The sequence below is a fragment of the Hyla sarda genome, chromosome 10 (assembly GCF_029499605.1).
Source record: "Hyla sarda isolate aHylSar1 chromosome 10, aHylSar1.hap1, whole genome shotgun sequence".
NCBI lineage: Eukaryota > Metazoa > Chordata > Amphibia > Anura > Hylidae > Hyla > Hyla sarda.
Window position 1 is genome coordinate 9472763 of NC_079198.1, and position 27516 is coordinate 9500278.

General features: G+C 42.0%; 2 protein-coding genes and 1 long non-coding RNA gene across 3 annotated transcripts in view; 1 reads left to right on the forward strand and 2 right to left on the reverse strand.

Annotated features, from left to right (window-relative positions):
* On the reverse strand, nucleotides 1-12877 carry LOC130294684 (myelin-associated glycoprotein-like). Its single transcript, XM_056544882.1, has 9 exons — nucleotides 12829-12877; nucleotides 12378-12470; nucleotides 7533-7895; nucleotides 6337-6624; nucleotides 5784-6023; nucleotides 3202-3307; nucleotides 1739-1784; nucleotides 1071-1133; nucleotides 1-103 (listed from the first exon to the last, which is right to left on the reverse strand). The coding sequence occupies exons 2-9, from the start codon at nucleotides 12418-12420 to the stop codon at nucleotides 17-19; spliced, it is 1236 nt and encodes a 411-aa protein (XP_056400857.1). The 5' UTR covers nucleotides 12421-12470; nucleotides 12829-12877; the 3' UTR covers nucleotides 1-16.
* On the forward strand, nucleotides 12216-24244 carry LOC130294687 (uncharacterized). The gene is made up of 5 exons (XR_008848580.1): nucleotides 12216-12303; nucleotides 12386-12472; nucleotides 18134-18220; nucleotides 21487-21554; nucleotides 24119-24244. It is a non-coding gene; the product is annotated as an uncharacterized LOC130294687 (long non-coding RNA).
* Nucleotides 17673-27516, reverse strand: part of LOC130294685 (B-cell receptor CD22-like) — a 15032-nt gene continuing 5188 nt past the window's right edge. The window contains exons 4-9 of the mRNA XM_056544883.1: nucleotides 24367-24606; nucleotides 21482-21572; nucleotides 21322-21388; nucleotides 20897-20991; nucleotides 19308-19362; nucleotides 17673-18136 (exon numbers count right to left, since the gene is read on the reverse strand). Of these exons, the coding sequence (XP_056400858.1) occupies nucleotides 18014-18136; nucleotides 19308-19362; nucleotides 20897-20991; nucleotides 21322-21388; nucleotides 21482-21572; nucleotides 24367-24606 (671 nt within the window). The 3' untranslated portion in view covers nucleotides 17673-18013. The remainder of the gene's footprint in view (nucleotides 18137-19307; nucleotides 19363-20896; nucleotides 20992-21321; nucleotides 21389-21481; nucleotides 21573-24366; nucleotides 24607-27516) is intronic.

Genomic DNA, 27516 nt, shown 5'->3' on the forward strand with positions numbered 1-27516 from the left:
ATCACAGATGGTTTTATTAAAAATTAGGTCTACGAATATTTTCATACTCCTGAGTTGCCCCGATAGGTGATCTTACAACAGTGGTGTCTGCAGAGGTCACAGGCTGTAAAATAATACAAGATACAGGCAATTAGATCAAATAAATACTGTATGAAGAAATAATAAAAAAAAATAGTAATACTAAAGAATAAGGTTCACATGGGAAAAAAGAAGAGTCCATGTGAAGTGCCTCACCGCATCATGTCTGTCTGAGCCATGTGTGTGCGCACAGGCAAGCGGGGAGGAGGGGGGGGGGGATAGGAGGGTTTGGGGTTATGGGTGTTGGGGGGATTTGGTTCCACCCAGAACCGCCTATTGAACTCTGGTATTGAACCATGCTAAAAAGAAGCCACTTCTTCACTGTTGGAATGAACGGACCTGACAAGTCTGTGTACGTGTCTGTGCATTACCATGGCTTATTTGTTTTTGTCCTGTTTGGCTTTTACCATCGTTCTGTCCACTTATCCATCTGTACTATGGTCCATTTTTTCGTGTCCAGCTTTATATCTGTTTTGTGACTTGGTTGGATTTCAGACCTGTTTTGTGTATTGTATTTCTCCATGTTTGGAGTTTGGTGTTGGACTGTGAAGTTAAAGGGGTTCTCCACCCCTAGACATCTTATCCCCTATCCAAAGGATGGGGGAAAAGATGTCTGATCACTGGGGTCCGTGCCGGATGACTGGCGATGCGGCGCCGTAAGCTTGTGTTGTCGTCAACGCCTCGTCGTGATGTCATGCCCCCTCAACGCAAGTCTATGGAAGGGGGCCGGCCATCCACCACACTCCCTCTCATAGAATTGCATTGAGGGGAGTGTGGCATGATGTCACGGTAGGGGCAAGGCCGTGATGTCACATCCTTTGACACCACAGCCGGTGTTCTAAATGAACGCCTGGTGCTGCAGGGAGATCGCAGGGGGGGGGGGGGGGTTGCGCCCAGCAACACAACAGCCATGTTTTACCATCTCCAAAGTTATGACAATAAACACCGGCAGAGAACTTCATTATGAAGGGTCAGTGTATTGTCCCGATTACCTTCAACTCATGGTATATATCCCGAATTTCTGATCTCCTCAGGTCAGTATATATTTCTTCAGTCTGAGGGAACGAAAAGAGTTAATATTATTTATTAAAAAATCGAAGGAAAATAAAAGGAAATAATTACAGAAATAGAAAGTCTACTGCGATGGATTATAGAATAGAAAGGGTATTTCTTACACCTAGAAGGAAACTTTCTCTGTGCACCGAATAACAGGGTGCCGGATCAGAGATCGGGCAGTGGGACCCCCGCAATCTAATATCTTTAGATAGGGAATCAAGAATATTTAAAGGGGTACTCCGTGGCTCAGCATTTGGAACAAACTGTTCCGAACGCTGGAGCCGGCGCCGGGAGCTCATGATGTCATAGCCCCGCCCCCTCATGATGTCACGCCCCCGCCCCCTCAAACCGTCCCCTCAATGCAAGTCTATGGGAGGGGGCGTGATGGCCATCACGCCCCCTCCCATAGACTTGCATTGAGGGGGCGGGGTGTGACATCATGAAAGGGCGGGGCTATGGCATCATGAGCTCCCGGCTCCAGCGTTCTGAACAGTTTGTTCCAAATGCTGAGCAGCGGAGTACCCCTTTAACTTTATGATCACCATACGTCCTTAAAGGGGAAATAACATATGTGTTGTCTTCATTATCTTATCATGTCACATACCTCGGTGCTGCTCTTTTTTGCTTTGTGCTGCTTCTTCTGTCTTTTTCTATGGAGATATAAAATATGTCAGAATTATTACTGCTGTTGATGTCAGGCACTAGTAAAATAAAAATTACCTATTTTAATACATTTTAAGCTAATGAATAAATAAATAAATAAATAAATAAATAAATAAAAACAATTTAAAAAAATGATGAAAAACTACTATGGGGCATTCACATAGAGAGTCATTAGAATGTCTTCAATCCCCTGGGATTATTGTTGGTACATTAAATGAAATGTCCAGTAGATGGCGGACTATACAACTAAACAATGATTAAACTGGGGAGGAGGAGTTTTGTGGACATGTGCTTGTAGCCATCTTAGATTTTTTTAGTTCCAGCAGAGCCAGGAAAGAGAGAGGATAGAAGCAGTTTACCAGGATCTGCCCCTAAGAGTGCTGCAGCAGCTGAGAGAATCTGCTTGCATGTTGGAGAGATACAGAGCTGAATAAAGCTCTTTGTGAGCAGTAAAGTGAAAGTAAAGTTGTACTGATTTGACAGCCGTGTAAGGTAAAGCCACAGAAATGTCCCCGGGCTCTCAGAAAGCAGCGGCTCATGGAGCACAAGCATATAGGTAGACAACCCCAAAACCATGTTACTCTTCATTTTCGAAAATATAGCAATCTTCTTTAATCTGCAGGATGGGGAAGCTTTCAAAAATGTTAAATTTTTAGTGCCCCTACAGGGGAAATTAAGCATTACATGGTGTCAATTAAAATTATTGAGCTTTCTATGTAAAGAATGTGGCTGCAGGTAGAGTATTCAAAGGAAATCTGTCACCAGTGTCCCCTGCACTAAACTGTCATTATCGACAGGTAGTGCAGGTGACACTGATGACAATTGTACTTACCTTGTCCCGTTCTGTGGCGGTGATCTCCTCCGTAAGCTCCGCTCTGGGCACCCGGCTTGGGGCATGGGCGGAGCTTACTGACATTACTGCGGCTGCGAGACCCAGCACAGAGCACCAGTGGCTTGGGGCATGGGCGGAGCTTATTGACATCACCGATGCTGCTCCCTGCTGGGTCCCGCTGTGAGAGAACAGCAGCGGTGATGTCACTAAGCTCCGCCCGTGGCCCAAGCTGGGTGCCCGGAGCGGAGCTAATGGAGGAGATTACCGAAGACCCCCATCACGGAACGGGACAAGGTGAAAACCATTGTCATCAGTGTCACCTGCACTACCTGGTGGCACCGACAGGTTAGTGCAGGTAACACTGGTGACAGATTTCCTTCAATACTCTTTGAACCCGTCTCCACTACGGCTCATGAAGGATACAAATAAGAGACTCCTCTCTATCAAACCAGAATGCCAATTTGATACATTTAAATAGGATTTTTAAACCAGACAGTGCACAGTTAAAGAAGGGAGCACAATGATGAGGACTAAATTAATTGATTGATACAGTTGATTAATTAAATGCCTACCTCCAACAAGCATATACGAGCAATGCAAGGAGTAGTAGGCAGATGGTTCCAATCGATGCTGGAAGGATAATGTTCGTGTAATTCCTTTGATCTTTTGGTTCTTCACCTGTATGTGAATAGATACATATACAACTGATTAAAATGTGGGCGATGCATCAGGCAGAGAAGCAGACAGGGAATGAATACAGCAGGTGCTGTAAACTCACTAATTGTGCCATAGTCTGTTGTGAAATGGGTTGTTCTGCAGCAGCCCAGGGCGATTAACTGTCATGAATGCTGTGAGGGGAGTAGGCAGGGTGAAAGGACTGTAATAAAGAGCTGAGGGAAAGCAATTCTTTCTGGGAATTGTAATACAGTGACTGCTCCATAATGTAGTACAAGCCTAAGACCTCCTAGGAGATTTTTAGTGATTTTAGAACGAACTGGACCAAACAGGTAAGCAATGCTACATGCTTCTTCAGCACTTTTGTTACCTGATGTTGGAGTACTCCTTTAAGCTTTCTGTTATTCGTGCAATGCTGGATCCAACTACCTACTGGACACAATGTATAAAACAATAACACTTATCCTCCTCTAAACAGCCAAGGATGTTGACACCCTTGACTACTAAGAATGTTCATATGAGCATCTACACTGCCCCAGACCACCAGGGGTGTTACCATTATTCCATTCACTATCCTGGACCACTAGAGACGCTGACCTGACTCTGTACACTGCTTTAGACCATAAAAAATCCTAACATTAAAGGGGTACTCCGGTGGAAAACAAATGCTTTTAAATCAACTGGTGTCAAAAAGTTAGACAGATTTGTAAATTACTTCTATTTAAAAGTCTTAATACTTCCAGCTGCTGTATGCTCCACAGGAAGTTGTGTAGTTCTTTCCAGTCTGACCACAGTGCTCTCTGCTGACACCTCTGTCCTTGTGGGGAACTGTCCAGGAAAAAAAAAAAAAACAACTAAAAAAAAGGACATAAATCACTCAAAAAATCACAGTAAAGAGGCCACACTTACTGATTGAAGGTTACTGATATAAAGGAAGGCTATGCTCCCATTCCTATTGCAGATCAGCCACAATGCTGTAACGGAGGTCGCACAGGTGCAAAATACCGATGAACAACAAAACAGGGGATAAGATGTCTGATCGCGGGAGGGCCCGCTGCGGAGACCCCCCCCCCCCACGATCTCCCTGTAGCACCCGTATTCTATGCGGGTGCTGAATCTCCGGTTTCAGAAACCTCCAGGTTTCAGGGACTGGGACGTGACGTCACGCCACGCCCCCTCCATTCATGTCTATGGGAGGGGGCGTGATGGCCGTCACGCCCCCTCCCATAGACATAAATGGAGGGGGTGTGGCGTGACATCACCTCCCCAGTCCCGGAAACCCAGAGGTTTCCGAAACTAGAGACGCAGTCCCCACATAGAATGCTGGGAGATCTTGGGGGGGTCTCAGCAGCGGGCCCCCCGCGATCATACATCTTATCCCCTATCCTTCGTATAGGGGATAAAATGTTTTTACCTGGAATACCCCTTTAGTATTTAGTATTTTGCACCTGTGCGACCTTCCCCTGTATGGCATTGTGGCTGATCTGCGTCACAATGGGAATAGAAGCCTAGCCTTCCCCTATTAGGAACCTTTAATCAGTAAGTAGGAACTCTACAGAGCAGAAACAATTTTCCATAGCAAACCTCTCCTGCTCTGGACAGTTCCTAATATGGACAGAGGTGTCAGCAGAGAGCACTGTGGTCAGACTGGAAAGAAATACACAACTTCCTGTGAAGCATACAGCAGCTGATAACTACTGGAAGGGTTAATATTTTGATATAGAAGTAATTTACAAAACAGTATAACTTTCTGGCTCTAGTAGATTTGAAAACATTTTTTTTTCCACCAGAGTACCCCTTTATCCTCTTAAGGATGCAGGGCGTATCTGTACACCCTGTGCATGGTCCCGGTCTATAACGCTGGGTCACGCCGTGACCCCGCATCACAGCAGGCCGGTCCTGGCGGCTAATGAAAGCCGGGACCCTGGGCTAATAGCGTACGGCACCGATCATTGTGCCACGCACTATTAACCTTTTAGACGTGGCGTTCAAAGTTGATCGTCGCATCTAAAGTAACAAAAATACACTCCCGGCAGCTCAGTCGGGCTGATCGGGACCATCGCTGTGAAATCGCGATTCCCGATCAGCTAGAACGTGAGTGGAGGGTCTGTTACCTGCCTCCTGTGCATCCGATCGGCGATTGATTGCTCCTAGCCTGAAATCCAGGCTTGAGCAATTGACCGCCGGTAACACTGATCATTGCCATGTTAATGCATTGCAGTGATCTGTGTAGATCAGTGTGTGTTCAGTGTTATAGCCACTAGAGGGGGCTATAACACTGCAGAAAAAAAAGCCATAATATGGAATTTCAGGTGCAAAATTGAAAGGGTTATGGTTTTTAAAAGGTAAGGATGAAAAACCAGGAGTCCTTCAGGGGTTAACGCCTTTTGCTATAACAACATGAGGTGTGTATAGAAAAAAATATCCCACAATCTGTGCAAGTATAGATTTAAAAGGATGTCTGTTCCAGAATGCTCACCCTTATGGTAAATCTCCTCTGAGGAGGAATCCCCAGCCCTGTTGTGAACGATACATGAATACCGCCCGTAGGTATCGTTATTGTGTAGGGTCAGAGTCTTCCCCGTCTTATTGTGTAATATAGATCCATCCTGCATCCAGGTGTAGTGAGATACATTAGGTCGGCTGCTAAGGAAATCACATGTCAATGTCTTAAATCCACCTTTATTCTTAACTGTGATGTGAACTCCAGCTGCGGCATCTATAGAATAAAAAGTAAACAACCTCAAAGCTTTAAGAAAGTTAAATTCACACCCAAAGCTCCTGCATTGAAGGTATAAATAGTTAGATTACTTTTCTCTGTTAATGAAATAAATTCTGACTGTTTCCATATAAAACACACTGTATATAGCTCCCAATGAATCAAAAAATATATAAATAAATAAATAAACATTAGTCTCCAGAAAGCCTCAAAGCTCCCCCTGGTGGTGACTTCAAGCAGCAAGGATTTTAGTATTTTACACTAGGATTTTATAGCTGAGAAAGTTGCGACATATGTTCCCTATAATACGTACGGTTGATGTACAGTGCTGCTGATTGTTTCGTTTCTTGTCCATTAGGATATGTAGCCGTGCACTCCACTGGACTTTCATCATCCACATATGAAGGGATATAGGTGAGTTGTGATTCTTTTCGCCATGATCCATCAAAATACTCTTCTGAAATATTTTTCACTTGACCAGGTTTGTTCCATTGTAGAGAAGGAGGACTGGAGCCACACGTGTGAACAACAATACATTGAATAATGGTGGCTTCTCCTTCAGTCATAACTTTAGACCCCAGAATCAGAATGTCCACTTTATCTGTTAGTGTTAAAATATAACATTAAAAAAAATAGACACTATTACGCATTTCTGGTGATGTATTAGAATTTGTCATCTATAACATACACTAGGAGACCAGTCACATACATTATACCCTATAGGAATAAGTATAACACTAATGAATATAATGACAGATCAGTGTTTCTCAAGCTCGGTCCTCAACTCCCTCCAACAGGTCATGTTTTCAGGATTTCCTTAGTCTTTCACAGGTGATATAACTGTGGTGATGTCTTATTCACTGACCATAATTATTTCACCTGTGAAAGACTAAGGTAATCCAGAAAACATGACCTGTTGGGGGCACTTGAGAAACACTGTGATAGAACACAAGTGAGGAGATTCCCAGTGGTTCCTGGTATCAGTCTGTCACATATGGGTTGGGAAAAGGTGAAGTCCTGCATTCACCCACAGCCCCGTTCCCTTTCTATTGCGTACCTACCCTAACTGATGGATCTACAACCACGAAGATGGTCCCTGCTTATCTACTTCAGAGTGAAAATAACAAGCTACAAAAATACCCAGCCACAGGTCAAGGGATGGTCAGGAAAAACAAAAGGTAACAATACAGAGGGAGACAAACAAGACAACAGATAAATCAGAGTCAGCAAGCCAAAGTCAGAACTGAGAGAGCCAGAGAGATGCTGAATCAGAAAGCAAGGCGCTAATCCAGGAAAACACGACCAAAATCAGATACCATAAATTGGAATACAATGCAGAACGCTAGCTACAGAAAATATCGCCTTTCACTGATTAGTTATACAAGCACACTGCAGATGTATATAAGCAGCTGAGCAGGTATGGTCAGAAAAGTTTAGAAAAGTCTAGAGACGTTTAAGCACTCGGACAAGACTGGGACAAGTCATTACACAGTTATTTTATATATTTACCTGTGACATAAAGATAAACAGTTCGAGCATATATTCTGTCTGCATTTATGTATCTGTTTTCTGCGATCCCTGGATAATAATATTTGTTCCCATCTTCTCTCGTCACAGGGTCTATCCTCAGGGTACAGTCCTGTCCTGGGACCAGTGAGGTTCGGTCCTCGTAATTCTCCAGTACTGCATATGAAGCCTTGGTATTTAGGATCTCTGAATGACCGCTTTTATCATATAAGTACCATACAGGGCTGGACGGTCCTGAGGTCCCTTTAGGATGATATGTACAAGGAATCTCCACACAGGAGCCAATCAGAGCAGTGATTGTAGAAGGGAACGTCCACCGCTGACCTACAGAACCCAGATAGAAGCCTGGAGACAATGACAGGACAGGAGGTTGTACATCAAAATGAAAGGGGAACACTCTGCCCCTAGACATCTCACCCCCCCCCCCCCATGTGATCAGACACTTATCCCCTATATTGTATAAAGGGATTAGTTGTTTTTTATGCCAACCACCCCTTTACAATCCCAAACTTTAACTTACCTTCCACCAGTATGTTGTATGCTCCAGAGGAAGTTGTGTAGTTCTTTCCAGTCTGACAACAGTGCTCTCTGCTGACACTTCTGTCCATGTCAGGAACTGTCCAGAGCAGGAGAAAATCCCCATAGGAAACCCCTCCTGCTCTGGCCAGTTCATGACACAGACACAGGTGTCTGCAGAGAGCACTGTGGTCAGACTAGCAAGAACTACACAACTTCCTGTGGAGCATCCAGCAGCTGATAAGTACTAGAAGGATTGAGGATTTTTATATAAAAATTATTTACACATCTGTATAACTTTCTGCCACAAATTGATTAAAAAAAAAAAAAATTCCCTAGAGTATCCCTTTAAAGTTTATTATTTTAATGTTGGTCACCCAGGCGTATTGGATAAATAAATTATTTGTCTGGAGTACTCCTTTAATAAACAGTCTGTGTTAACCCAGAATCTGCACCTGCTTGCACAGGGAGCCTGGCACACATTACACTGAGGCAGTGATTCCCAACCAGGGTGACCCGATGCCGACATTGTTTTTATTTTTCCAGCGAGTCACAGGCGCTCAGGCAGGATGGAAGAGAAGTTTGTGTAAAGCGCCAGGACGGGGAAGCTGCAGCTTTGATGCCCATGAATCCTCCTTCTCCTGTGGAATAGCTCTGGACTCTGGATTCTCCCTGGTCCCTCAGCAGAATAATGGGGATGGAGGGAAGAAGCAGGAGCAGCACTGACAAAGGCCTACTCAGCTTCAGGTACTTCATCCACTCCCTTCTGTCACCCCTCTACAACCCTTGTCACCCTGTGTTAGCCCTGTACACCCCTCTGTCACCCATCTACACCTCTTTATACCTCTCAACACCCCTGTACACCCTTCTGTCACCCCTTTACACCCCTCTGTCACACATGTACACCCCTCTGTCACCCATGTACACCTCTTTATACCCCTCGACACTTCTGTCACCCTCATCGACCCCCTGTCACCCCTGTAACTCCGCTGTCACCCATGTGTACCCCTCTACACCCCTCTGTCATCCATGTACATCCCTGTCACCCCTCTTTCACCCCTTTGTCTTCTCTATACATCTCTTTGTTATCCCTTTACACCCCTTGTCACCCCTCTAACACCCCTCTACACCCTTCTGTCACCTCTTTACACCCCTCTGTCACCCCTTTACACCCCTCTGTCACCCCTGTACACCCCTTTGTCATCCCCTCTGCACCCATGTACACTCCTCTACACCCCTCTGTCACTTCTGTTCACCTCACTGTGACCCATGTACACCCCTCTGTCACTCCTGTACACCTCACTGTCACCCATGTACACTCCTCTTTCATCCCTCTATACACCACTTTACTCCTGTATGCCTGTACAATGGGTGATCTACCTACTGTGGCATAGAGGCAGGATTAAGGGCAATAAAAGAGTGTTTTTTGAAAACCTTTATCCTAGGTGAGCTAGCAGAGACACTCATAAGGTAAGAGTCCAGGAAGTGTAGTCTGGACTCTCTCCAAAAGACAGCAAGGTGGCTGTGGGGAGAGGAAGGGGACCTTGCAAGGAGCACACAGCCAGGCGCTGTGAGTGACCCACAACAGTGAAGTGGACTGTGACAAGTTGTGGTAACACGGGTGAAGTGTTAGACCCCTTGTCTTTCTCATACAGGAGAACTAAGAAGAAAAGGCAAGAGGGCACAAATGCTGTGTGTGAACAGTGAGTGAAGGTTGCAGGATGCATGTTTTAACTGGCAGGGAAAAGCCCTCCAGTTGATAGTCAGGGATGCTGTATTGTACAGTTAGTGGCTGGACGGCCTAGGTTTTTATTTTGATTCCTATGTTATGTTTTTGTTTATCCTGCAACCTACCTAATAAAGCTGGCGAGGAGCCAGACTTGCCTAAGAAATTATTGTTTGCTGCTGAATAAAGTAGGAACATGTCCTGTGGCTGTGTCAAGGACGATCCCAGAGTTAACCCCAGAGTGAAATCCCTACACTACCTATAGGGGGGCATCTACATGCAGAGGACTAGCTACCTACAGGGAGGTCCTACCTACAGCAAGGAAAGCTACCTACATAGGGACCCTACCTACTGGGCAAACTAACGCTGAAGGCATTTGGGTGAGGCAGGAGGCATTGAGTGTGTGGGAACGGGGTGGAGACATTGTGGGGAAGGGGGGTGGAGACATTGTTTGTGGGGGAGGGGGTGGAGGCATTGTTTGTGGGGAAGGGGGTGGAGGCATTGTTTGTAGGGAAGAGGGGTTGTGGCATTGTTTGTGGGGAAGGGGGGTGGAGGCATTGTTTGTAGGGAAGAGGGGTGGAGGCATTGTTTGTGGGGAAGGGGGGTGGAGGCATTGTTTGTGGGGAAGGGGGGTGGAGGCATTGTTTTTGGGGAAGGGGGGTGGAGGCATTGTTTGTGGGGAAGGGGGGTGGAGGCATTGTTTGTGGGGAAGGGGGGTGGAGGCATTGTTTGTGGGGAAGGGGGGTGGAGGCATTGTTTGTGGGGAAGGGGGGTGGAGACATTGTTTGTGGGGGAGAGGGTGGAGGCATTGTTTGTGGGGAAGGGGGTGGAGGCATTGTTTGTAGGGAAGAGGGGTTGTGGCATTGTTTGTGGGGAAGGGGGGTGGAGGCATTGTTTGTGGGGAAGGGGGGTAGAGGCATTGTTTGTGGGGAAGGGGGGTGGAGGCATTGTTTGTGGGGAAGGGGGGTGGAGGCATTGTTTTTGGGGAAGGGGGGTGGAGGCATTGTTTGTGGGGAAGGGGGGTGGAGGCATTGTTTGTGGGGAAGGGGGGTGGAGGCATTGTTTGTGGGGAAGGGGGTGGAGGCATTGTTTGTGGGGAAGGGGGGTGGAGGCATTGTTTGTGGGGAAGGGGGGTGGAGGCATTGTTTGTGGGGAAGGGGGGTGGAGGCATTGTTTGTGGGGAAGGGGGTGGAGGCATTGTTTGTGGGGAAGGGGGGTGGAGGCATTGTTTGTGGGGAAAGGGGGTGGAGGCATTGTTTGTGGGGAAGGGGGGTGGAGGCATTGTTTGTGGGGAAGGGGGGTGGAGGCATTGTTTGTGGGGAAGGGGGGTGGAGGCATTGTTTGTGGGGAAGGGGTGGAGGCATTGTTTGTGGGGAAGAGGGGTGGAGGCATTGTTTGTGGGGAAGGGGGTGGAGGCATTGTTTGTGGGGAAGGGGGGTGGAGGCATTGTTTGTGGGGAAGGGGGGTGGAGGCATTGTTTGTGGGGAAGGGGGGTGGAGGCATTGTTTGTGGGGAAGGGGGGTGGAGACATTGTTTGTGGGGAAGGGGGTGGAGGCATTGTTTGTGGGGAAGGGGGTAGAGGCATTGTTTGTGGGGAAAGGGGGTGGAGGCATTGTTTGTGGGGAAGGGGGGTGGATGCATTGTTTGTGGGGAAGGGGGGTGGAAGCATTGTTTGGGGGGAAGGGGGTGGAGGCATTGTTTGTGGGGAAGGGGGTGGAGGCATTGTTTGTGGGGAAGGGGGTGGAGGCATTGTTTGTGGGGAAGGGGGGTGGAGGCATTGTTTGTAGGGAAGAGGGGTGGAGGCATTGTTTGTGGGCAAGGTGGGTGGAGGCATTATTTGTAGGGAAGAGGGGTGGAGGCATTGTTTGTGGGGAAGGGGGTGGAGGCATTGTTTGTGGGGAAGGGGGTAGAGGCATTGTTTGTGGGGAAAGGGGGTGGAGGCATTGTTTGTGGGGAAGGGGGGTGGAGGCATTGTTTGTGGGGAAGGGGGGTATAAGCATTGTTTGGGGGGAAGGGGGGTGGGGGCATTGTTTGTGGGGAAGGGGGGTGGAGGCATTGTTTGTGGGGAAGGGGGGTGGAGGCATTGTTTGGGGGGAAGGGGGGTGGAGGCATTGTTTGTGGGGAGGGGGGTGGAGGCATTGTTTGTGGGGAAGGGGGTGGATGCATTGTTTGTGGGGAAGGGGGGTGGAGGCATTGTTTGTGGGGAAGGGGGTGGAGGCATTGTTTGTGGGGAAGGGGGGTGGAGGCATTGTTTGTGTGGGAAGATGGAGGCATTTGTGGGGAAAAGGGGAGGATAATGCTGGAAAAGTGCAGTGCCCAACGTTTGTGTTGCATGTTCTGCGCTGAAGAGTTTTGGCTAGAAAAATTCATCATGATTCCCTCGGGCCAGATGGGGAAGTAAAGAAAAAGGGAACGACTTTAATCAGACATCATTTGTGAGTCGCTGCATATAGCAAGGGTACCCTGAGACGAAGGGGAGCCCCGATTCGAAATTCCCTGCTCTCACCTCAGGTGCAAAAGGCTTTGGGTCGGGGGTCACAGAATCTCATTCTATTGGATTATTCTGTAATTGTGAGACTATTTACCTTGACAGATGAGGAGAAGATAAAACGGCTTCACAGCGTCCATTCCGTATGAGGTTTGTCGGCGACTAAATCAGGAAACCAAGTCATAGACCCCTGTAAGTCGGGAAATAATATAATACCATATTACTATCATTTACGTATATTGACTATTATAAGGTGAAACCTGTTTTTTCTCTGTGTGTACTGCAGTGTTTCCCAACCAGGGAGCCTCCAGCTGTTGCAAAACTACAACTCCCAGCATGCCCGGACAGCCTTCGGCTGTCCGGGCATGCAGGGAGTTGTAGTTTTGCAACAGCTGGAGGCCCCCTGGTTGGGAAACACTGAAGTACTGTGTGACCCCGAGTTTATTTACAATCCCACAAAATACAATGTTACCATTCATACATAGTTTTGTAAATATTTACACAATGTATTGGATATTTATAAATATAAATTATTCATATTTACTTACATGCAGAGTCCGGAGAATAATAAGACACAAGTCTATTCTCTGCTTCAGGGATCTGAGGAAGTGGCTTGAGTGTTTCCTGCAAAGCGCAATAACTTGTATTGCGAAAAAACGGATCTGTCATCAGATCATACTTCTTAATATAAGAATAATGTAACTCTTTGCCAGTAAATTTGTCACAAAGTGTATAATCCAGTAGGGGTAACGTGAGCAGTAGTGTTGAGCATGAATATTCGTAATGGGAATTTTTATCGCGAATATCGGCACTTCCCGATTTCGTAAATATTTCGAATATAGTGCTATATATTCGTAATGACAAATATTCATATTTTTTTTCACATGCAAATTTTCATGCAAATTTTCCATGCGAATTTTCGTTTTTTTTTTTTTTTTTTTCTTTTACATGTGAATTTTTATGCGGATATATATGCAAATTTTTCATGTGAATTTTTGCATGGGAAAAAAAGTGAATGAAAAGTGAATTTCGCGATCATAGGACGAATAATCATCAATATATTCGCCAAATATCGCAAATTCGAATATGGCCCCTGCTGCTCATCACTAGTGAGCAGAACATCTCTGACATGTCTAATATTGCTCTGTATTACTTCTACATGCACTGTAGTGAATGGAGGTGCAGGGGTTTACAGTCTCTCTGCTGCCACCTCTGGTGGATCATATGTAAGTGTGTGAGAGGCAGGTCACATGATCTTTCCCACACATGCTTCTCATAGAAGCCAACAGAGGCGTAGATGTGCCCCAATGCACATCTGCACCATAAGAGACCAGTATTGTAATTGGCTACAAGTTATGCCTCTGAAATCCACAATGAGAAGTTTTGTGGGATTAGTTCCGAAGTCCAACCCACTTGCCCCAGAGGACCAGAAAAGGTAGTTATCTAGTCAGGCCTCAGCCGGTGAATGAGCTCCTGTGAACTTTTTTTTTTATATATCAACTGGCTCCAGAAAGTTAAACAGATTTGTAAATGACTTCTATTAAAAAATCTTAATCCTTTCAGTACTTATAAGCTGCTGAAGTTGAGTTGTTCTTTTATGTCTAAGTGCTCTCTGATGACACCTGTCTCGGGAACTGTCCAGAGTAGAAGCAAATCCCCATAGCAAACCTCTTCTACTCTGTGCAGTTCCCGAGACAAGCAGAGATGTCAGCAGAGAGCACTGTTGCCAGACAGAAAAGAACAACTCAACTTCAGCAGCTGATAATTATTGGAAGGATTACGATTTTTTAATAGTAGTAATTTACAAATCTAAGAGAAAGTGGAATGTCCAGCGCAGTATAGGTCCAACGAATACTCTTTATTAATTAAAACCCAGGATACATGGATGCAGCAGGCACAGGTGACGCCTTTCGGCTCAAAAAAGAGCCTTAATCATACAAAGTGTGTACAACAATACCTGTCTTTTATAGGGCAAACCATACCAGGTACCTCCCCCAGGAAATGGAGGGGGGAGGAAACCAGGACGATCAGCCGACTTCATTTGCACAGGTGAGCACGTCAGAGTAATGCCGTGTTTGAGCCCAGGGTTTTAATTAATAAAGAGTATTCGTTTGAGCCAAAAGACGTCACCTGTGCCTGCTGCATCCATGTATCCTGGGTTTTAATTAACAAAGAGTATTCGTTGGACCTATACTGCGCTGGACATTCCACTTTCTCTTGCATCTCCATTTGGCGCTGCCCACGCCAGTCCGTGCGCACGGCGCTTGAGGTAGAGAGCTGTACTTACTTCTACACATAATTTACAAATCTGTTTAACTTTCTGAAGCCAGTTATTTATAATTTTTTTTCCCTGGAATACCCCTTTAATACTGGGTCTGCCAGCATATTATCTAAGCCAAGCTTCAAGTCTAGTCAGCTTGGGTCGTTCACATTGATTTTTATGGTATTGTGCGGAATATACATACACCCACACGCTTCTATTAGCCCCCGCTGATGGGATATAATTTAAAATCTATATTCTGCCTCTGTCAGAGGGGAGAAGAATAGTACAAGTGCCCTACCGCAACTTCAACAAATCAATGACAAAACATAGGGTGCTACTAAGTGCCAAAAAACAAACAAACAACAATATATAGCAAATAGAAAAAATGACACCAAAATGGTGCACACCCAAAATAGGGAGAATGATTGATCATTGTAATAACAACAGATCATATCGAGGACAATACAGATTAATAACACTTAAAAGCTCTAAAAAAAATAAACATAAATATCATCAGAGGGAGTAAAACCACTCAACCTCCAGAGACACCTATACACATAAAGAAATATTTATCTCATGCATTTATATATAGGCAGTAACAATCTGATTCCTAACCTAGGTAATAATACATAAAATGCTATAATACTAATAAATAAGTATCAAACATGTATATTAAAGGGGTTATCCAGGAACCGAAAAACAGAGATAATTTCTTTCAAAAACAGCTCTCCGTCTGTCTAAAGGTGGGGTTTGGTTCTGCAGCTCAGTTCCATTAAAGGGAATTGAGCAAAGTTGTAATACCACACCCAACCTGGGGACAGACATGGAGCTGTTTTTAAAAGAAAGTATCTCTGTTCCTGGATAACCCTTTAAGAAACATTCTACGAGTGGCAAAATTACAGTCAATTGAAACCATTTTGCAACAGCAAATATAGACGTTAAATGGGCACTATCATTAAAACTAATTTTTGCTATTGCGCTCCTTATATTAAATAAAAAAATCTTTCCAATGTACTTTGTTTAAAAAAAAATTAAGTTTTCTATGTTTTATTTATGTTTAAAAAGCTGCCACTAGGTGTCTCCCTACTTGGCCGGAGCACATTCCACCCCCCCCCCCCATCTCTTGGACAGACTTTGGACTCCTGCTGGCCTGGCAGAAGTCCAAAATCAGGAAATGTTGAGGGGGGGGGGGGTGCAGCGTTAGCCAATCACAGCCAGTCTAACACTGAACTGCTCTAGGTTGTGTGTAGCAGAGTGAGGGAAGAAATTCTCCCCTGTATGGCTTCAGATGATGTCATACCTGCTGGGGAATAGTGTTGAGCAGCATAGGCCATATTCGAATTTGCGATATTTAGCGAATATATGGACGAATATTCATCAAATATTCGCTAAATTCGCATATTCGTAATATTCGCAGCATATTTTCGCATATGCGAAAATCCGAATATGCGAAAAAAATTCGCACGTCAGTCTAACACGGTAGTATTAGAGCCTTCTTTACACTACACAAGCACTGTGATGTGCACTGTGAAAATTTTTTTTTTATAAAAAAAAATAAAATAAAACGAATATTCGTCATTGCGAATATATAGTGCTATATTCGCGAATATTCGTGAATTTGCGAATATGCGATATTCGCAAATAAAATTTGCATTGTGAGTATTCGAGAGCAACACTACTGGGGAACACTCCTTCCCTGTCTGTGAATCTGACTGACACTGAGCAGAAAATACAGAGCAATATCAAGGTAGAAAACTAAAAAATAATAAAAATAAAGGCCGGGGGTGGTTTATCATGATGGGGGCAGTGAACTGGGAGGATTATAAAATGTAACAAGATTATGAGAGGTTCTCTTTAAAGAAAAATCAGTTCACTATGATGGACAATTTCAATCCTTTATTACACAGGTTTTTGTAAACTTTTCTGATAAATTTAATAATTTTGGTAATTAAGAAATGTTGCAGTCGTCTGTTAAAGTCAACGAAACTTTGTTCCTAGACAGCAGTCACCGCAATGAAAAGGATGTGGAAAGTCACAGACCGTAATGTCATTTCTATATCCTGTTAGATGTAATAGCTGCTGTTTATTCACAAGATTTATTGATCTGACTTTTATGGGTGAGAACCACATTTATTTCATTTCCTTCATGCCTAATGCCCCAGACTGACTCATTTTCAATCACGTTTGTCTTCAGTGAATTGTGACTCATCAACCGTTACACACTCAGAATTTACTACTATATCACGTGTTTTTAGACCATGTTTTTTTTATTTTTTATGTGAGACAAATATGTGTCCACAGACTCAATAGTGAGACAAAAATGTGACATATTTGTCCACATTAGAGACCACAAGGTCAGCTCCTGAGCCCGCTTCATTCATTTAAGTGTGTATTTATTTATTTTATGTTTAACTTGCTATTACATCTCACTTTTTAAAGCTTTGCAACAATTATTTGTCCACATTAGAGACCACAAGGTCAGCTCCTGAGCCCAGGATTGTATGAAGCAGGCTCAGGAGCTGACCTTGTGGTCTCTAATGCGGACAAATAATTGTTGCAAAGCTTTAAAAAGTGAGATGTAATAGCAAGTTAAACATAAAATAAATAAATCCACACATAAATAAATAAATACACAAGTTAAACATAAAATAAATAAATACACATACATACATAAATAAATATTTAAATAAATACACACATAAATAAATACACATAATTAAATAAATATACAAATAAATACATAAATAAATATACTCATGAATAAATAAATATACACATAAATAAATAAATAAATGCACACATGCATAAATAAACAAACACACACACATACATGCGTAAATAAATAATTAAATATATACACACATAAATACACACAAATAAATACACATACATAAATAAATACACATACATAAATAAATACACACAAATAAATAAATACCTAAATAAATAAATACACACATACATAAATAAATAAATACACATACATATATACATACATACATAGATACACACATAAATAAATACACACATACATAAATAAATAACTAAATACACACTTAAATAAATAAATATGATGATAGTTCCTTACTTTAAACATGTTATTTTATTTGTATTAAATAAATTGTTTGCAATTACAAATATGAACACATAATACATTAGCCCTGCCCCCTCATGATGTCACACCCCGCCCCCTCAATGCAAGTCTATAGGAGGTCTAATTTACAAATCTGTTTAACTTTCTGGCACCAGTTGATTTATAAAAAAAATTTAAAAAATTCCAGGGGGGTACCCCTTTAAATGAATCATAAATGGAGGCTGCAGATGTGATTCACCAAGAGATTTACAGAAAATCCCTCAGCATTTAGAAATGTTGGATTCCTTCTTCGGGACAAACATTGTAGTAGAACCAATGGATTATATTATAGATAATTCAGTCACCAAATCCTTATATAACAGGAGATAAAAGGTTGTTAATATCTTCTTATGGTTGCATAGTCCACATTGTGTTCATGACTGGCTATTGCAGGAGTTATCTGGTTCCTTGGAACATGAGAGATTGCACAATATTCAACTTCATTTTCTGGCTGCAGGTCCTGTGGAAAAAGTAGCAAAAATGAAAAGAAATGACAAAGAAATAGCATCTACTGAGAGGTGACAGATGATCATTGGAGCTCCAGGTAGGTGCATGATTTGGGGCTCAACATTCCAGGGCAATAAGGGGCCTATAGGATCAGTTACCACTAACCAGTGATCTGTGATGATAAAACCGTGCAAAAGTAATATGAATAAAAAATGAACAAACTTTATTAAGGTATAGCAAAACCTAAAACCACACATAATAAAACACGCCCCCTGACGAAGCCATTGAAGCGAAAACACGTTTGAGGTAGGAGGTGAGAGGTACCCTATAGGTACATTGGTCATGTGTCATATGTCTATTCTGTACTATGTTTCCATGTACCCTAATATTGTAGTTACTACTGTTCGTATACACTTTTGTTGTTTGGCTTGTACTATCTGCTGCATACATAACACCACTGTGTGAAGTGATTCTATTTTAGTAATCACTCCGTTAGTACCATTTGCAGTCCTGTTCTTCTTTTGGCAAATATACATATCTTCAGTTATCTAGTTCCATACCTACTGTCCCCATTTCAGGGACTTGTTTCAGTACCCTCATCTCCTTTTCTTCTGCCTGAGTTTCCTACTGTACCTACACATCATATATGTTTTTATTGTGTGTTTTTAGGTTTTGCTATACCATAATAAAGTTTCTTCATTTTTTATTCATATTACTTTTGTATGGTCTCTTGTTTTTTTTTGGTGTTGGTATTTCATGCCAACCATATGTTAATGGTTCTCGGATAGCCATATCTTTTTGGTATATATGATAGAACTGTGATCAAGAACTGAGGATCTACTAGTCTCAAGGATGTGATAAGGAAAGAATGATAAGTATCTGGTAGATAAGTATAAGTGCAACCAATGGTTGGATCACGCGTGATGAACAGGAGAAGGATAACCAAGGTTCACTGGGTTTATACTTAGATAATATGAAGGAACCAAAGACAAGTTCCTTGGCTATAGCCTAAAAATACTCCTGGTGGTTTGGTCTCTGCTGTACAGGTCTCACAGATCGTACGAATCCTGGTCCACGGAGACAAATCATCAGCCCAACAAAATTCTGGAGCATTGCCTGACAGACATGGTCAAAAGACAAGGGGGTACTAAAGGCAAAGAGTAGAAAACTGGGACTTCACTTACTTCACTATTACTATAGATGGCGCTGTTCTCTTTAACATTCACATTCACTGAAGACCTAAAATAACATTCCAAAATATTATAAGTAAATTGGAGGAACCTCTGATGTTTTTAGGAAGCACAGAACAAGTATCCAAGCCGCATACTTGGTGTGAACAGGTCTGTAACAAAAAAGTGCAGATTCCAGCTCCCAAAAAAATGTATATAAAAATCCAAAATTTATTTCCCATGGTTAAAAATAATGAAAACCAAAATAAGGGGGTTTTCAAAGCATAGCAGAAACTCCGACGCGTTTCGAACCATCATGGTTCTTAGTCATGGCACAGCAATGTATGCCACATGCTGTCTAAGCCGAGAATCAGGATTTATCAAATTAGCATTCACCTTGTCAATTACGTCACACTCTCACCACCGGAACTTTCGTCAATGAGAGGCGTTCCCATATCCATGCATGTGAGCTCATTCTTTGTGTGCTTAGAGTATAAAAAGGATGCATGTGACATACATTGCTGTGCCATGACTAAGAACCATGATGGTTCGAAATGCGTTGGAGTTTCTGCTATGCTTTTAAAACCACCTTATTTTTGTTTTCATTATTTTTAACCATGTGAAATTAATTTTGGATTTTTATATAAATTTTTGGGGAGTTGAAATCTGCACTATTTTTATTAATACAACAATTTTAATACAGTATATCTGATTGTATTTTCATCTTAAAAGTGACTTAAAGGGGTATTCCACTGCCACAGCGTTCAGAACATTTTGTTCCGAACGCTGACTTTGGGGGTCGTGATGTCATGCCACGCCCCCTCAATGCAAGTCTACGGGAGGCAGGCGTTGCAGCTGCCAAGCCCCCTTCTTAGACTTGCATTGAGGGGGCCTGGCATGACATCATGAGGGTGTGGCCATGACATCATGACTCCCGCAGCCCTCACCCAGCGTTTGGAACAAAATGTTCTGACTGCTGGGGCAGTGGAGTACCCCTTTAATTTCTATCTCTCTATCTCTATTTTTTTACCTACCTATCAGCCATAGCATTACAGTTACCTCCTTCATATTGTTTAGATAACGCTTAAGAGACTTGACCCATTAAAACATGAATTTCACAAGATCTTGAAAGATACTGTGGTATCTGATAACAGTATATTAGCAGCAGACCCTTTATAGGGTACTCCGCCCCTAGACATGTTATCCCCTATCCAAAGGACTCTCTTCGATCTCGGAGCCGGCATTGTGGACACGAAAGCCTGGGGCTTCTGTGATTGTGATGTCACACCACGCCCCCTCCATTCATTTCTATGGGAGGGTGCATGACTGCTGTGATTAAATGACCATACCCCCTGAGATCAGACATCTTATCCCCTATACTTTGGAAAGGGGATAAGTGGTCTAGTGGCGGAGTACCCCTTTAAATAGGTGGTACAGAAAAATCCACATGATGCCGGGACACAAGGTTTCCAGCAGTGCATTGCTTGTTGGAGTTTTTATTAGTAAGGCCCACAGCCTTTCTTCAGGTATGATGCTTATGATCTCTTGGATGGGACACGACACTTCAATGGGAGCAACAGATACAACGTGAAGAAGAAACTTACATGAATTCCGCTGAATCCGGTTGGGTGTTGTGATCACTCTGAATATTTCCATACTGATTTTCTTCTATTATGGTTTCATCTTCCTCCATTGTGTTCTGAAAGAAAAGAAAATTAAAAGGGTACTTACTCCCCACCCCTCGTGATGTCACACCACACCCCCTCAATGTAAGTCTATGGAAGGGGGCGTGGTGACTGCCACGCCCCCTCCCATAGACTTGCATTGAGGGGGTGTGGTGGGATGTCACAACCCCCCCCAGCCCACACCCAGCGTTCGGAACAAAATGTTCCGAACGCTGGGACAGTGCAGTACCCCTTAAAGACAACAGAAGACTTGTTTCTGTCTTCTTGTTAGATATTTAGTCTACTATGATACACAGTAAAAAAAGACACTACAGAGATGCAGGTCTTCCATATTACGCACTCACATTGGAGAGATTTCTGGCAGCTGTTTTTGGTTTTGGAGACCCCGAACAATGTGGTTTGCAGATTTTTCTATTAAAACAATAAAATTGCAAAATCAGATAAAACAATATGAGACCATCTCTCCTTCAATCTGACCCAAGTTTCTCATTGTAGCTTATTTACCTTAGGCAAAAAAAGATGAGCAAAGTAAAAAGAACTAGAAAAACACCTCCAGCAACCGTTCCTAAAATTAGAGGTAAATTCCCTTCATTGTCTGTAAGGAAGCAGAAAAAATATTGTTATATGAAAAGTAATTAGGAGATTTAATTGCAAACATGTGTAAAAGTTCCCCCTTTCCTCATGGCCACAACTTGACCAGTCTCTGCTCAGTATACATACCAATAACTACAACCCTCTGGTATCCTTATCCTGCTGCAAATCCACCAAACTATTCAGGGACTAAGACCAATTTTGACTAACTTATCTATTATCCTTTTATGTGGAACTGTATTAAAGGTTTTGGTGAAGTCTAGATATCCACTGCGCCACCTTCATCCAACACTTTTGGGACATAGTCAAGAAAAATAATTGAGATTAGTCTGACATGTTTTGCCCTTAGTAAAGCCATGCTGGTTCGGGTTCAACAAGTGGTTGGTTTTTAGGTGATTAGTTATTCCTTTTTCAGCAAAGTTTACATGTACATGTTTACCACTAGGGATGTCAAGCTAACTGGTCTGTAGTTACTAGCTTCTTCTCTACTCTCCTTCTTGTGGATCTGTACAACATTAGACATTCTTCAAACATCAGGAATGTCTCCTGCTAGAATGTTTTAGTTATACAGATCAGTCAGTCATCTATAACTGATGTATCTGGAGGTTTACTCCCTCATTTTTTTGTTTCTTCCTTTTTCTAGCTTTACCTGTCTGCTTCTGTCTAATTTTCACAACTCTGTCAGCAATATTTCAATTTTCTTTTATATTGGTAGATTAATATTCTGCACTTCCTTTATAAACCATAGTTGTTGTTTTTCTTCCTTTTACTTCTGCTGATTTATTTTAGATACCCTATCTTACCAAATATCAAGTTCATTGTGTACTCTATTAACATAATTTATACTGACCCTATCATGTTGAGCAGGGAAAATGCGGCCCTGAGCTCACCCAAACCACTATCCCTTTAATAGAATACCCAACTCTTTAATAGGATGGCCCCCATACCATGGTGCCGGACCCTACTCTACTGCAGTTAAAAGTGTAGTAAAGTCGAGTACAATAAACAGAAGTCAGAAGTACAGATGTACAGAAGTCAGGGAAGCAGGTCAGGACACAATAGGTTAATAGGCATAGCACAAAAAATAAAACACAAGGAATGCACTGAAAAACAGTAAAAGGTAATAAAATGGGCCGATTCCAAAGCTAGAGAGCTCATAGTACCAAATACGGAAAACAGAAGAATAGTCAGGTCACTTAGCCAGGGCTCAAAGTACACAGGATAGATGATGCTAAGAGTAATACAAAAGCTGTTGCAAAGAGAACTCAAACACAGACAACCGACTGGCTGAGTATGTATATACCACTTGAGAAGGGTGAGGATGCTGAGATCAGATATAATTGGCCCATCGTCCAAGCCCCCTGTTTGGCCTAGGCCACAACAATGAAGGATGCATGAGCCAAACACAGGAAGAATGAATCCTTCTGCGAGAACCATATCCACTCATTACAGGCCCTCAAGGCCCTTCAAGACTAATTGCTGAAAGAATGTCTAATGAAGTATAGTAAATCTGTCTTCTAAACACCCAATAGAACAAAGTACATAAACATGAAGCAAACCAAACCCATAGAACCAAAGTATGGTCAGAATTTTGCTAAAAGTTCTATTTGTCTAGAACTCAAACTTCGGGCTGGCCTTTCACAGTAACTAGGCTCTTAAGACTTTAATAGGAACAAAATGGTACACCACCTATGTGCGCACAGGTTACACTTAATAGAGGACAATACGCTACGCTACTCAACCAGTATTAGGCACTAATAGTAGGTGATTATATGGCTTTTAGTGCTCTGCTCACCCTAACTGCCTGGCTACTATAGCTTTTCACTTGTTGTACACACCAGTGCTGCAGCACACAGTCGCTGTGTACTACACTCAAAATTGCACTTTCTCTCTCAATCTCTCTCCCTTCCCTATCTGTGCTTCTAGGCTGGATTTGGGCTTGAGGTGAATCGCTGCTGTAAAAAAGCTTTACTGTGCAACACACACTGCTCTTTGTCCCTCTCTGCAATAGAACGCTGATGTGAATGGCCGCAAGATGGCTGCCGATTACATAGAGCGGTGACATCACAGGGGTGGCTGGCTGCTGATAGGCTGCATGCTGCATGTGATTCAGGGTCATCCCGCCTACCCTTGTTGCCGCCTTCCCAGAGTTCCTTACCCCATGTCCTGACATGTGGAGTCGCCATCTAAGATGCCCCTGAGCCTGGAACGCACTAAATGGAATTTAATGAAGCGATTTGTGTGATTGAATCGTGGCGATATTCGCATTCATTGCAAAGCGAATTTTTCCTGAAATTCGTAATGTATTCGAATTCGTCAGATTCGATTCGCTCATCACTAGTTATAGTACATGCATTCTAATCATAGTTCCCTCTTGAGTTTTCCCACAGACAATACAAGAAAGTCATGTCTCAACCAGATCTAAAGTATCCCTAGCTGGAAAAGTCTGTAGATCACTGAACTATGTGTCTCCATGATTACAGAAAGCAAACAACCAATGCGTAGTCAGATCTAGGGTCATGTGTTACTCTTCTCCCTTCTCTCCTACAGTCGTACAGTCGATTATCAAGAATAGGAGTCAGAAATTGTAGCTACCCTACCCCCGTGTTTTCTATACCAAATACGATGGACCTCTACAAGACTACAATCAATCAGCTTCCAGCAGCTACTCCTGACCTTTATTTGTAAACTTTCTTTTTCTTATTATTTTTCTTCAATCTGTGTTTCTTCCTAGTATCAGAAAACAATTGCATAGTATAATGAACAATGCAAAAGCTGTAACTCTCATCATCACTAACATTTCATGAAGATCTCTTCCGAGGAGGAATCTCCAGCCCTGTTGTGGGCGATACATGAATACCGCCCGTAGGTATCGCCATTGTGTAGGGTCAGAGTCTTCCCCGTCTCGTTGTGTAATATAGATCCATCCTTCATCCAGGTGTAGTGAGATACATCCGGTCGGCTGCTTCGGAAACCACATGTTAATTCCATAAATTCATGTTCATCCTTTACTGTGACATGAACTCCAATTGCTGCATCTACGGAGGGAAGAAAAATTATATGAAAAAAAAAATAAAAATTAAATTTCGCTAAGCGCTAGTCCCCTCCACCTGAAGCCACATTCTAGAACGTTTAACTCTTTTTGTTTCTCTTGTTGCTTACCTGTTAACTCTTCAAAAAATTTTATTATTTTTATATTTCTTCGGTACATGCAACCCTACGTCTCAGCTGCTTTGTAGCAATGTTTGCCTCCACTTTAATTTTTTATTAACTGATAAAATAGCAAAAGGTTGTAATAAGTTCTTAAAATTGTCATATATACTTATACAGTTACACATGGGTAATAGACTATTATTTGTAGGAACAAAGAACAAGCAGAGGTCGCACTCACCGTTCAGGTCTTTATTGCAGTCCGGTAATGCTAGCGGTGGTTACAGGCGGGGGAGCAGGGTGGAGGGCGGGTCCCCGCCCTCCACCCTGCTCCCCCTCCTCTAACCACCGCTAGCATTACCGGACTGCAATAAAGACCTGAACGGTGAGTGCGGCCTCTGCTTGTTCTTTGTTCCTGCATTGTGCTTTCTCCTCGGCTACGCACCTCCGCTACAGGCTACATGTGAGTCCCGTCCTGTGTGTCATTCTACTCCTCATTGGCTGCTTAGTTTCCTATATACCGGGGCTTTTCCCTTCTCCTGCTTACAGACTATTATTTGTATAATAATAATATGATTAGTATTAGCAGGGGTGATGTTGGTAATGTTGGTAGTAGTCATAGTATTAAAGGGGTACTCCCCTGAAAAACATTTTTTTTTAATCAACTGGTGCCAGAAAGTTAAACAGATTTGTAAATTTCTTCTATTAAAATCGTAATCTTTCATGTACTTATCAGCTGTTGTATGCTCCAGAGGAAGTTCTTTTCATTTAGAATTTCCTTTCTGTCTGACCACAGTGCTCTCTGCTGACACCTCTGTCCATTTTAGGAACTGTCCAGAGCAAGAGAGGTTTGCTATGGGGATTTTATTGTACTCTGGACAGCTCCTAAAATTGTCAGAGGTGTCAGCAGAGAGCACTGTGGTCAGACAGAAAGGAAATTCAAAAAGAAAAGAACCTCTGGAACATACAACATAAGTACTGGAAGGGTTAACATCTTTTAATAGAAGTAATTTACAAATCTGTTTAACTTTCTGGTACCTGTTGATTTAAAAAAAATGTTTTCCAGGGGAGTACCCCTTTAAAGGGGTTATCCAGTAATAAAAAACAGATCTAATTTCTTAAATAAAAAAAAGAAAACACTCCCTGTTTGTCTCCAGGTTGGGTGTGGTTCTGCAGCTTAATTCCATTGAAGTGAATGGAGCCAAAGTTGTAATACCACATACAACCTGGTGACAGATAGGGAGCTGTTTTTGAAAGAAATTACCGTAGCTCTGTTTTTCTATTCCTGGAAAACCCCTTAAGGACGCTGCCTGTTATCTCTATATACTTACATAGTACAGGTATCTCTATATACTTACATAGTACAGGTATCTCTATATACTTACATAATACAGGTATCTCTATATACTTACACAATACAGGTATCTCTATATACTTACATAATACAGGTATCTCTATATACTTACATAATACAGGTATCTCTATATACTTACATAGTACAGGTATCTCTATATACTTACATAATACAGGTATCTCTATATACTTACATAATACAGGTATCTCTATATACTTACATAATACAGGTATCTCTATATACTTACATAGTACAGGTATCTCTATATACTTACATAATACAGGTATCTCTATATACTTACATAGTACAGGTATCTCTATATACTTACATAGTACAGGTATCTCTATATACTTACATAGTACAGGTATCTCTATATACTTACATAGTACAGGTATCTCTATATACTTACATAATACAGGTATCTCTATATACTTACATAGTACAGGTATCTCTATATACTTACATAATACAGGTATCTCTATATACTTACATAGTACAGGTATCTCTATATACTTACATAGTACAGGTATCTCTATATACTTACATAGTACAGGTATCTCTATATACTTACATAGTACAGGTATCTCTATATACTTACATAATACAGGTATCTCTATATACTTACATAATACAGGTATCTCTATATTCTTACATAATACAGGTATCTCTATATTCTTACATAATACAGGTATCTCTATATATTTACATAATACAGGTATCTCTATATACTTACATAGTACAGGTATCTCTATATACTTACATAATACAGGTATCTCTATATACTTACATAGTACAGGTATCTCTATATACTTACATAATACAGGTATCTCTATATCCTTGCATAGTACAGGTATCTCTATATACTTACATAATACAGGCATCTCTATATACTTATATAATACAGGCATCTCTATATACTTACATAATACAGGTATCTCTATATACTTACATAATACAGGTATCTCTATATATTTACATAGTACAGGTATCTCTATATACTTACATAGTACAGGTATCTCTATATGCTTACATAATACAGGTATCTCTATATACTTACATAATACAGGTATCTCTATATACTTACATAATACAGGCATCTCTATATACTTATATAATACAGGCATCTCTATATACTTACATAATACAGGTATCTCTATATACTTACATAATACAGGTATCTCTATACACTTACATAATACAGGTATCTATATATACTTACATAATACAGGCATCTCTATATACTTACATAATACAGGTATCTCTATATCCTTGCATAGTACAGGTATCTCTATATACTTACATAATACAGGTATCTGTATATACTTACATAATACAGGTATCTCTATATACTTACATAGTACAGGTATCTCTATATACTTACATAATACAGGTATCTCTATATACTTACATAATACAGGTATCTCTATATTCTTACATAATACAG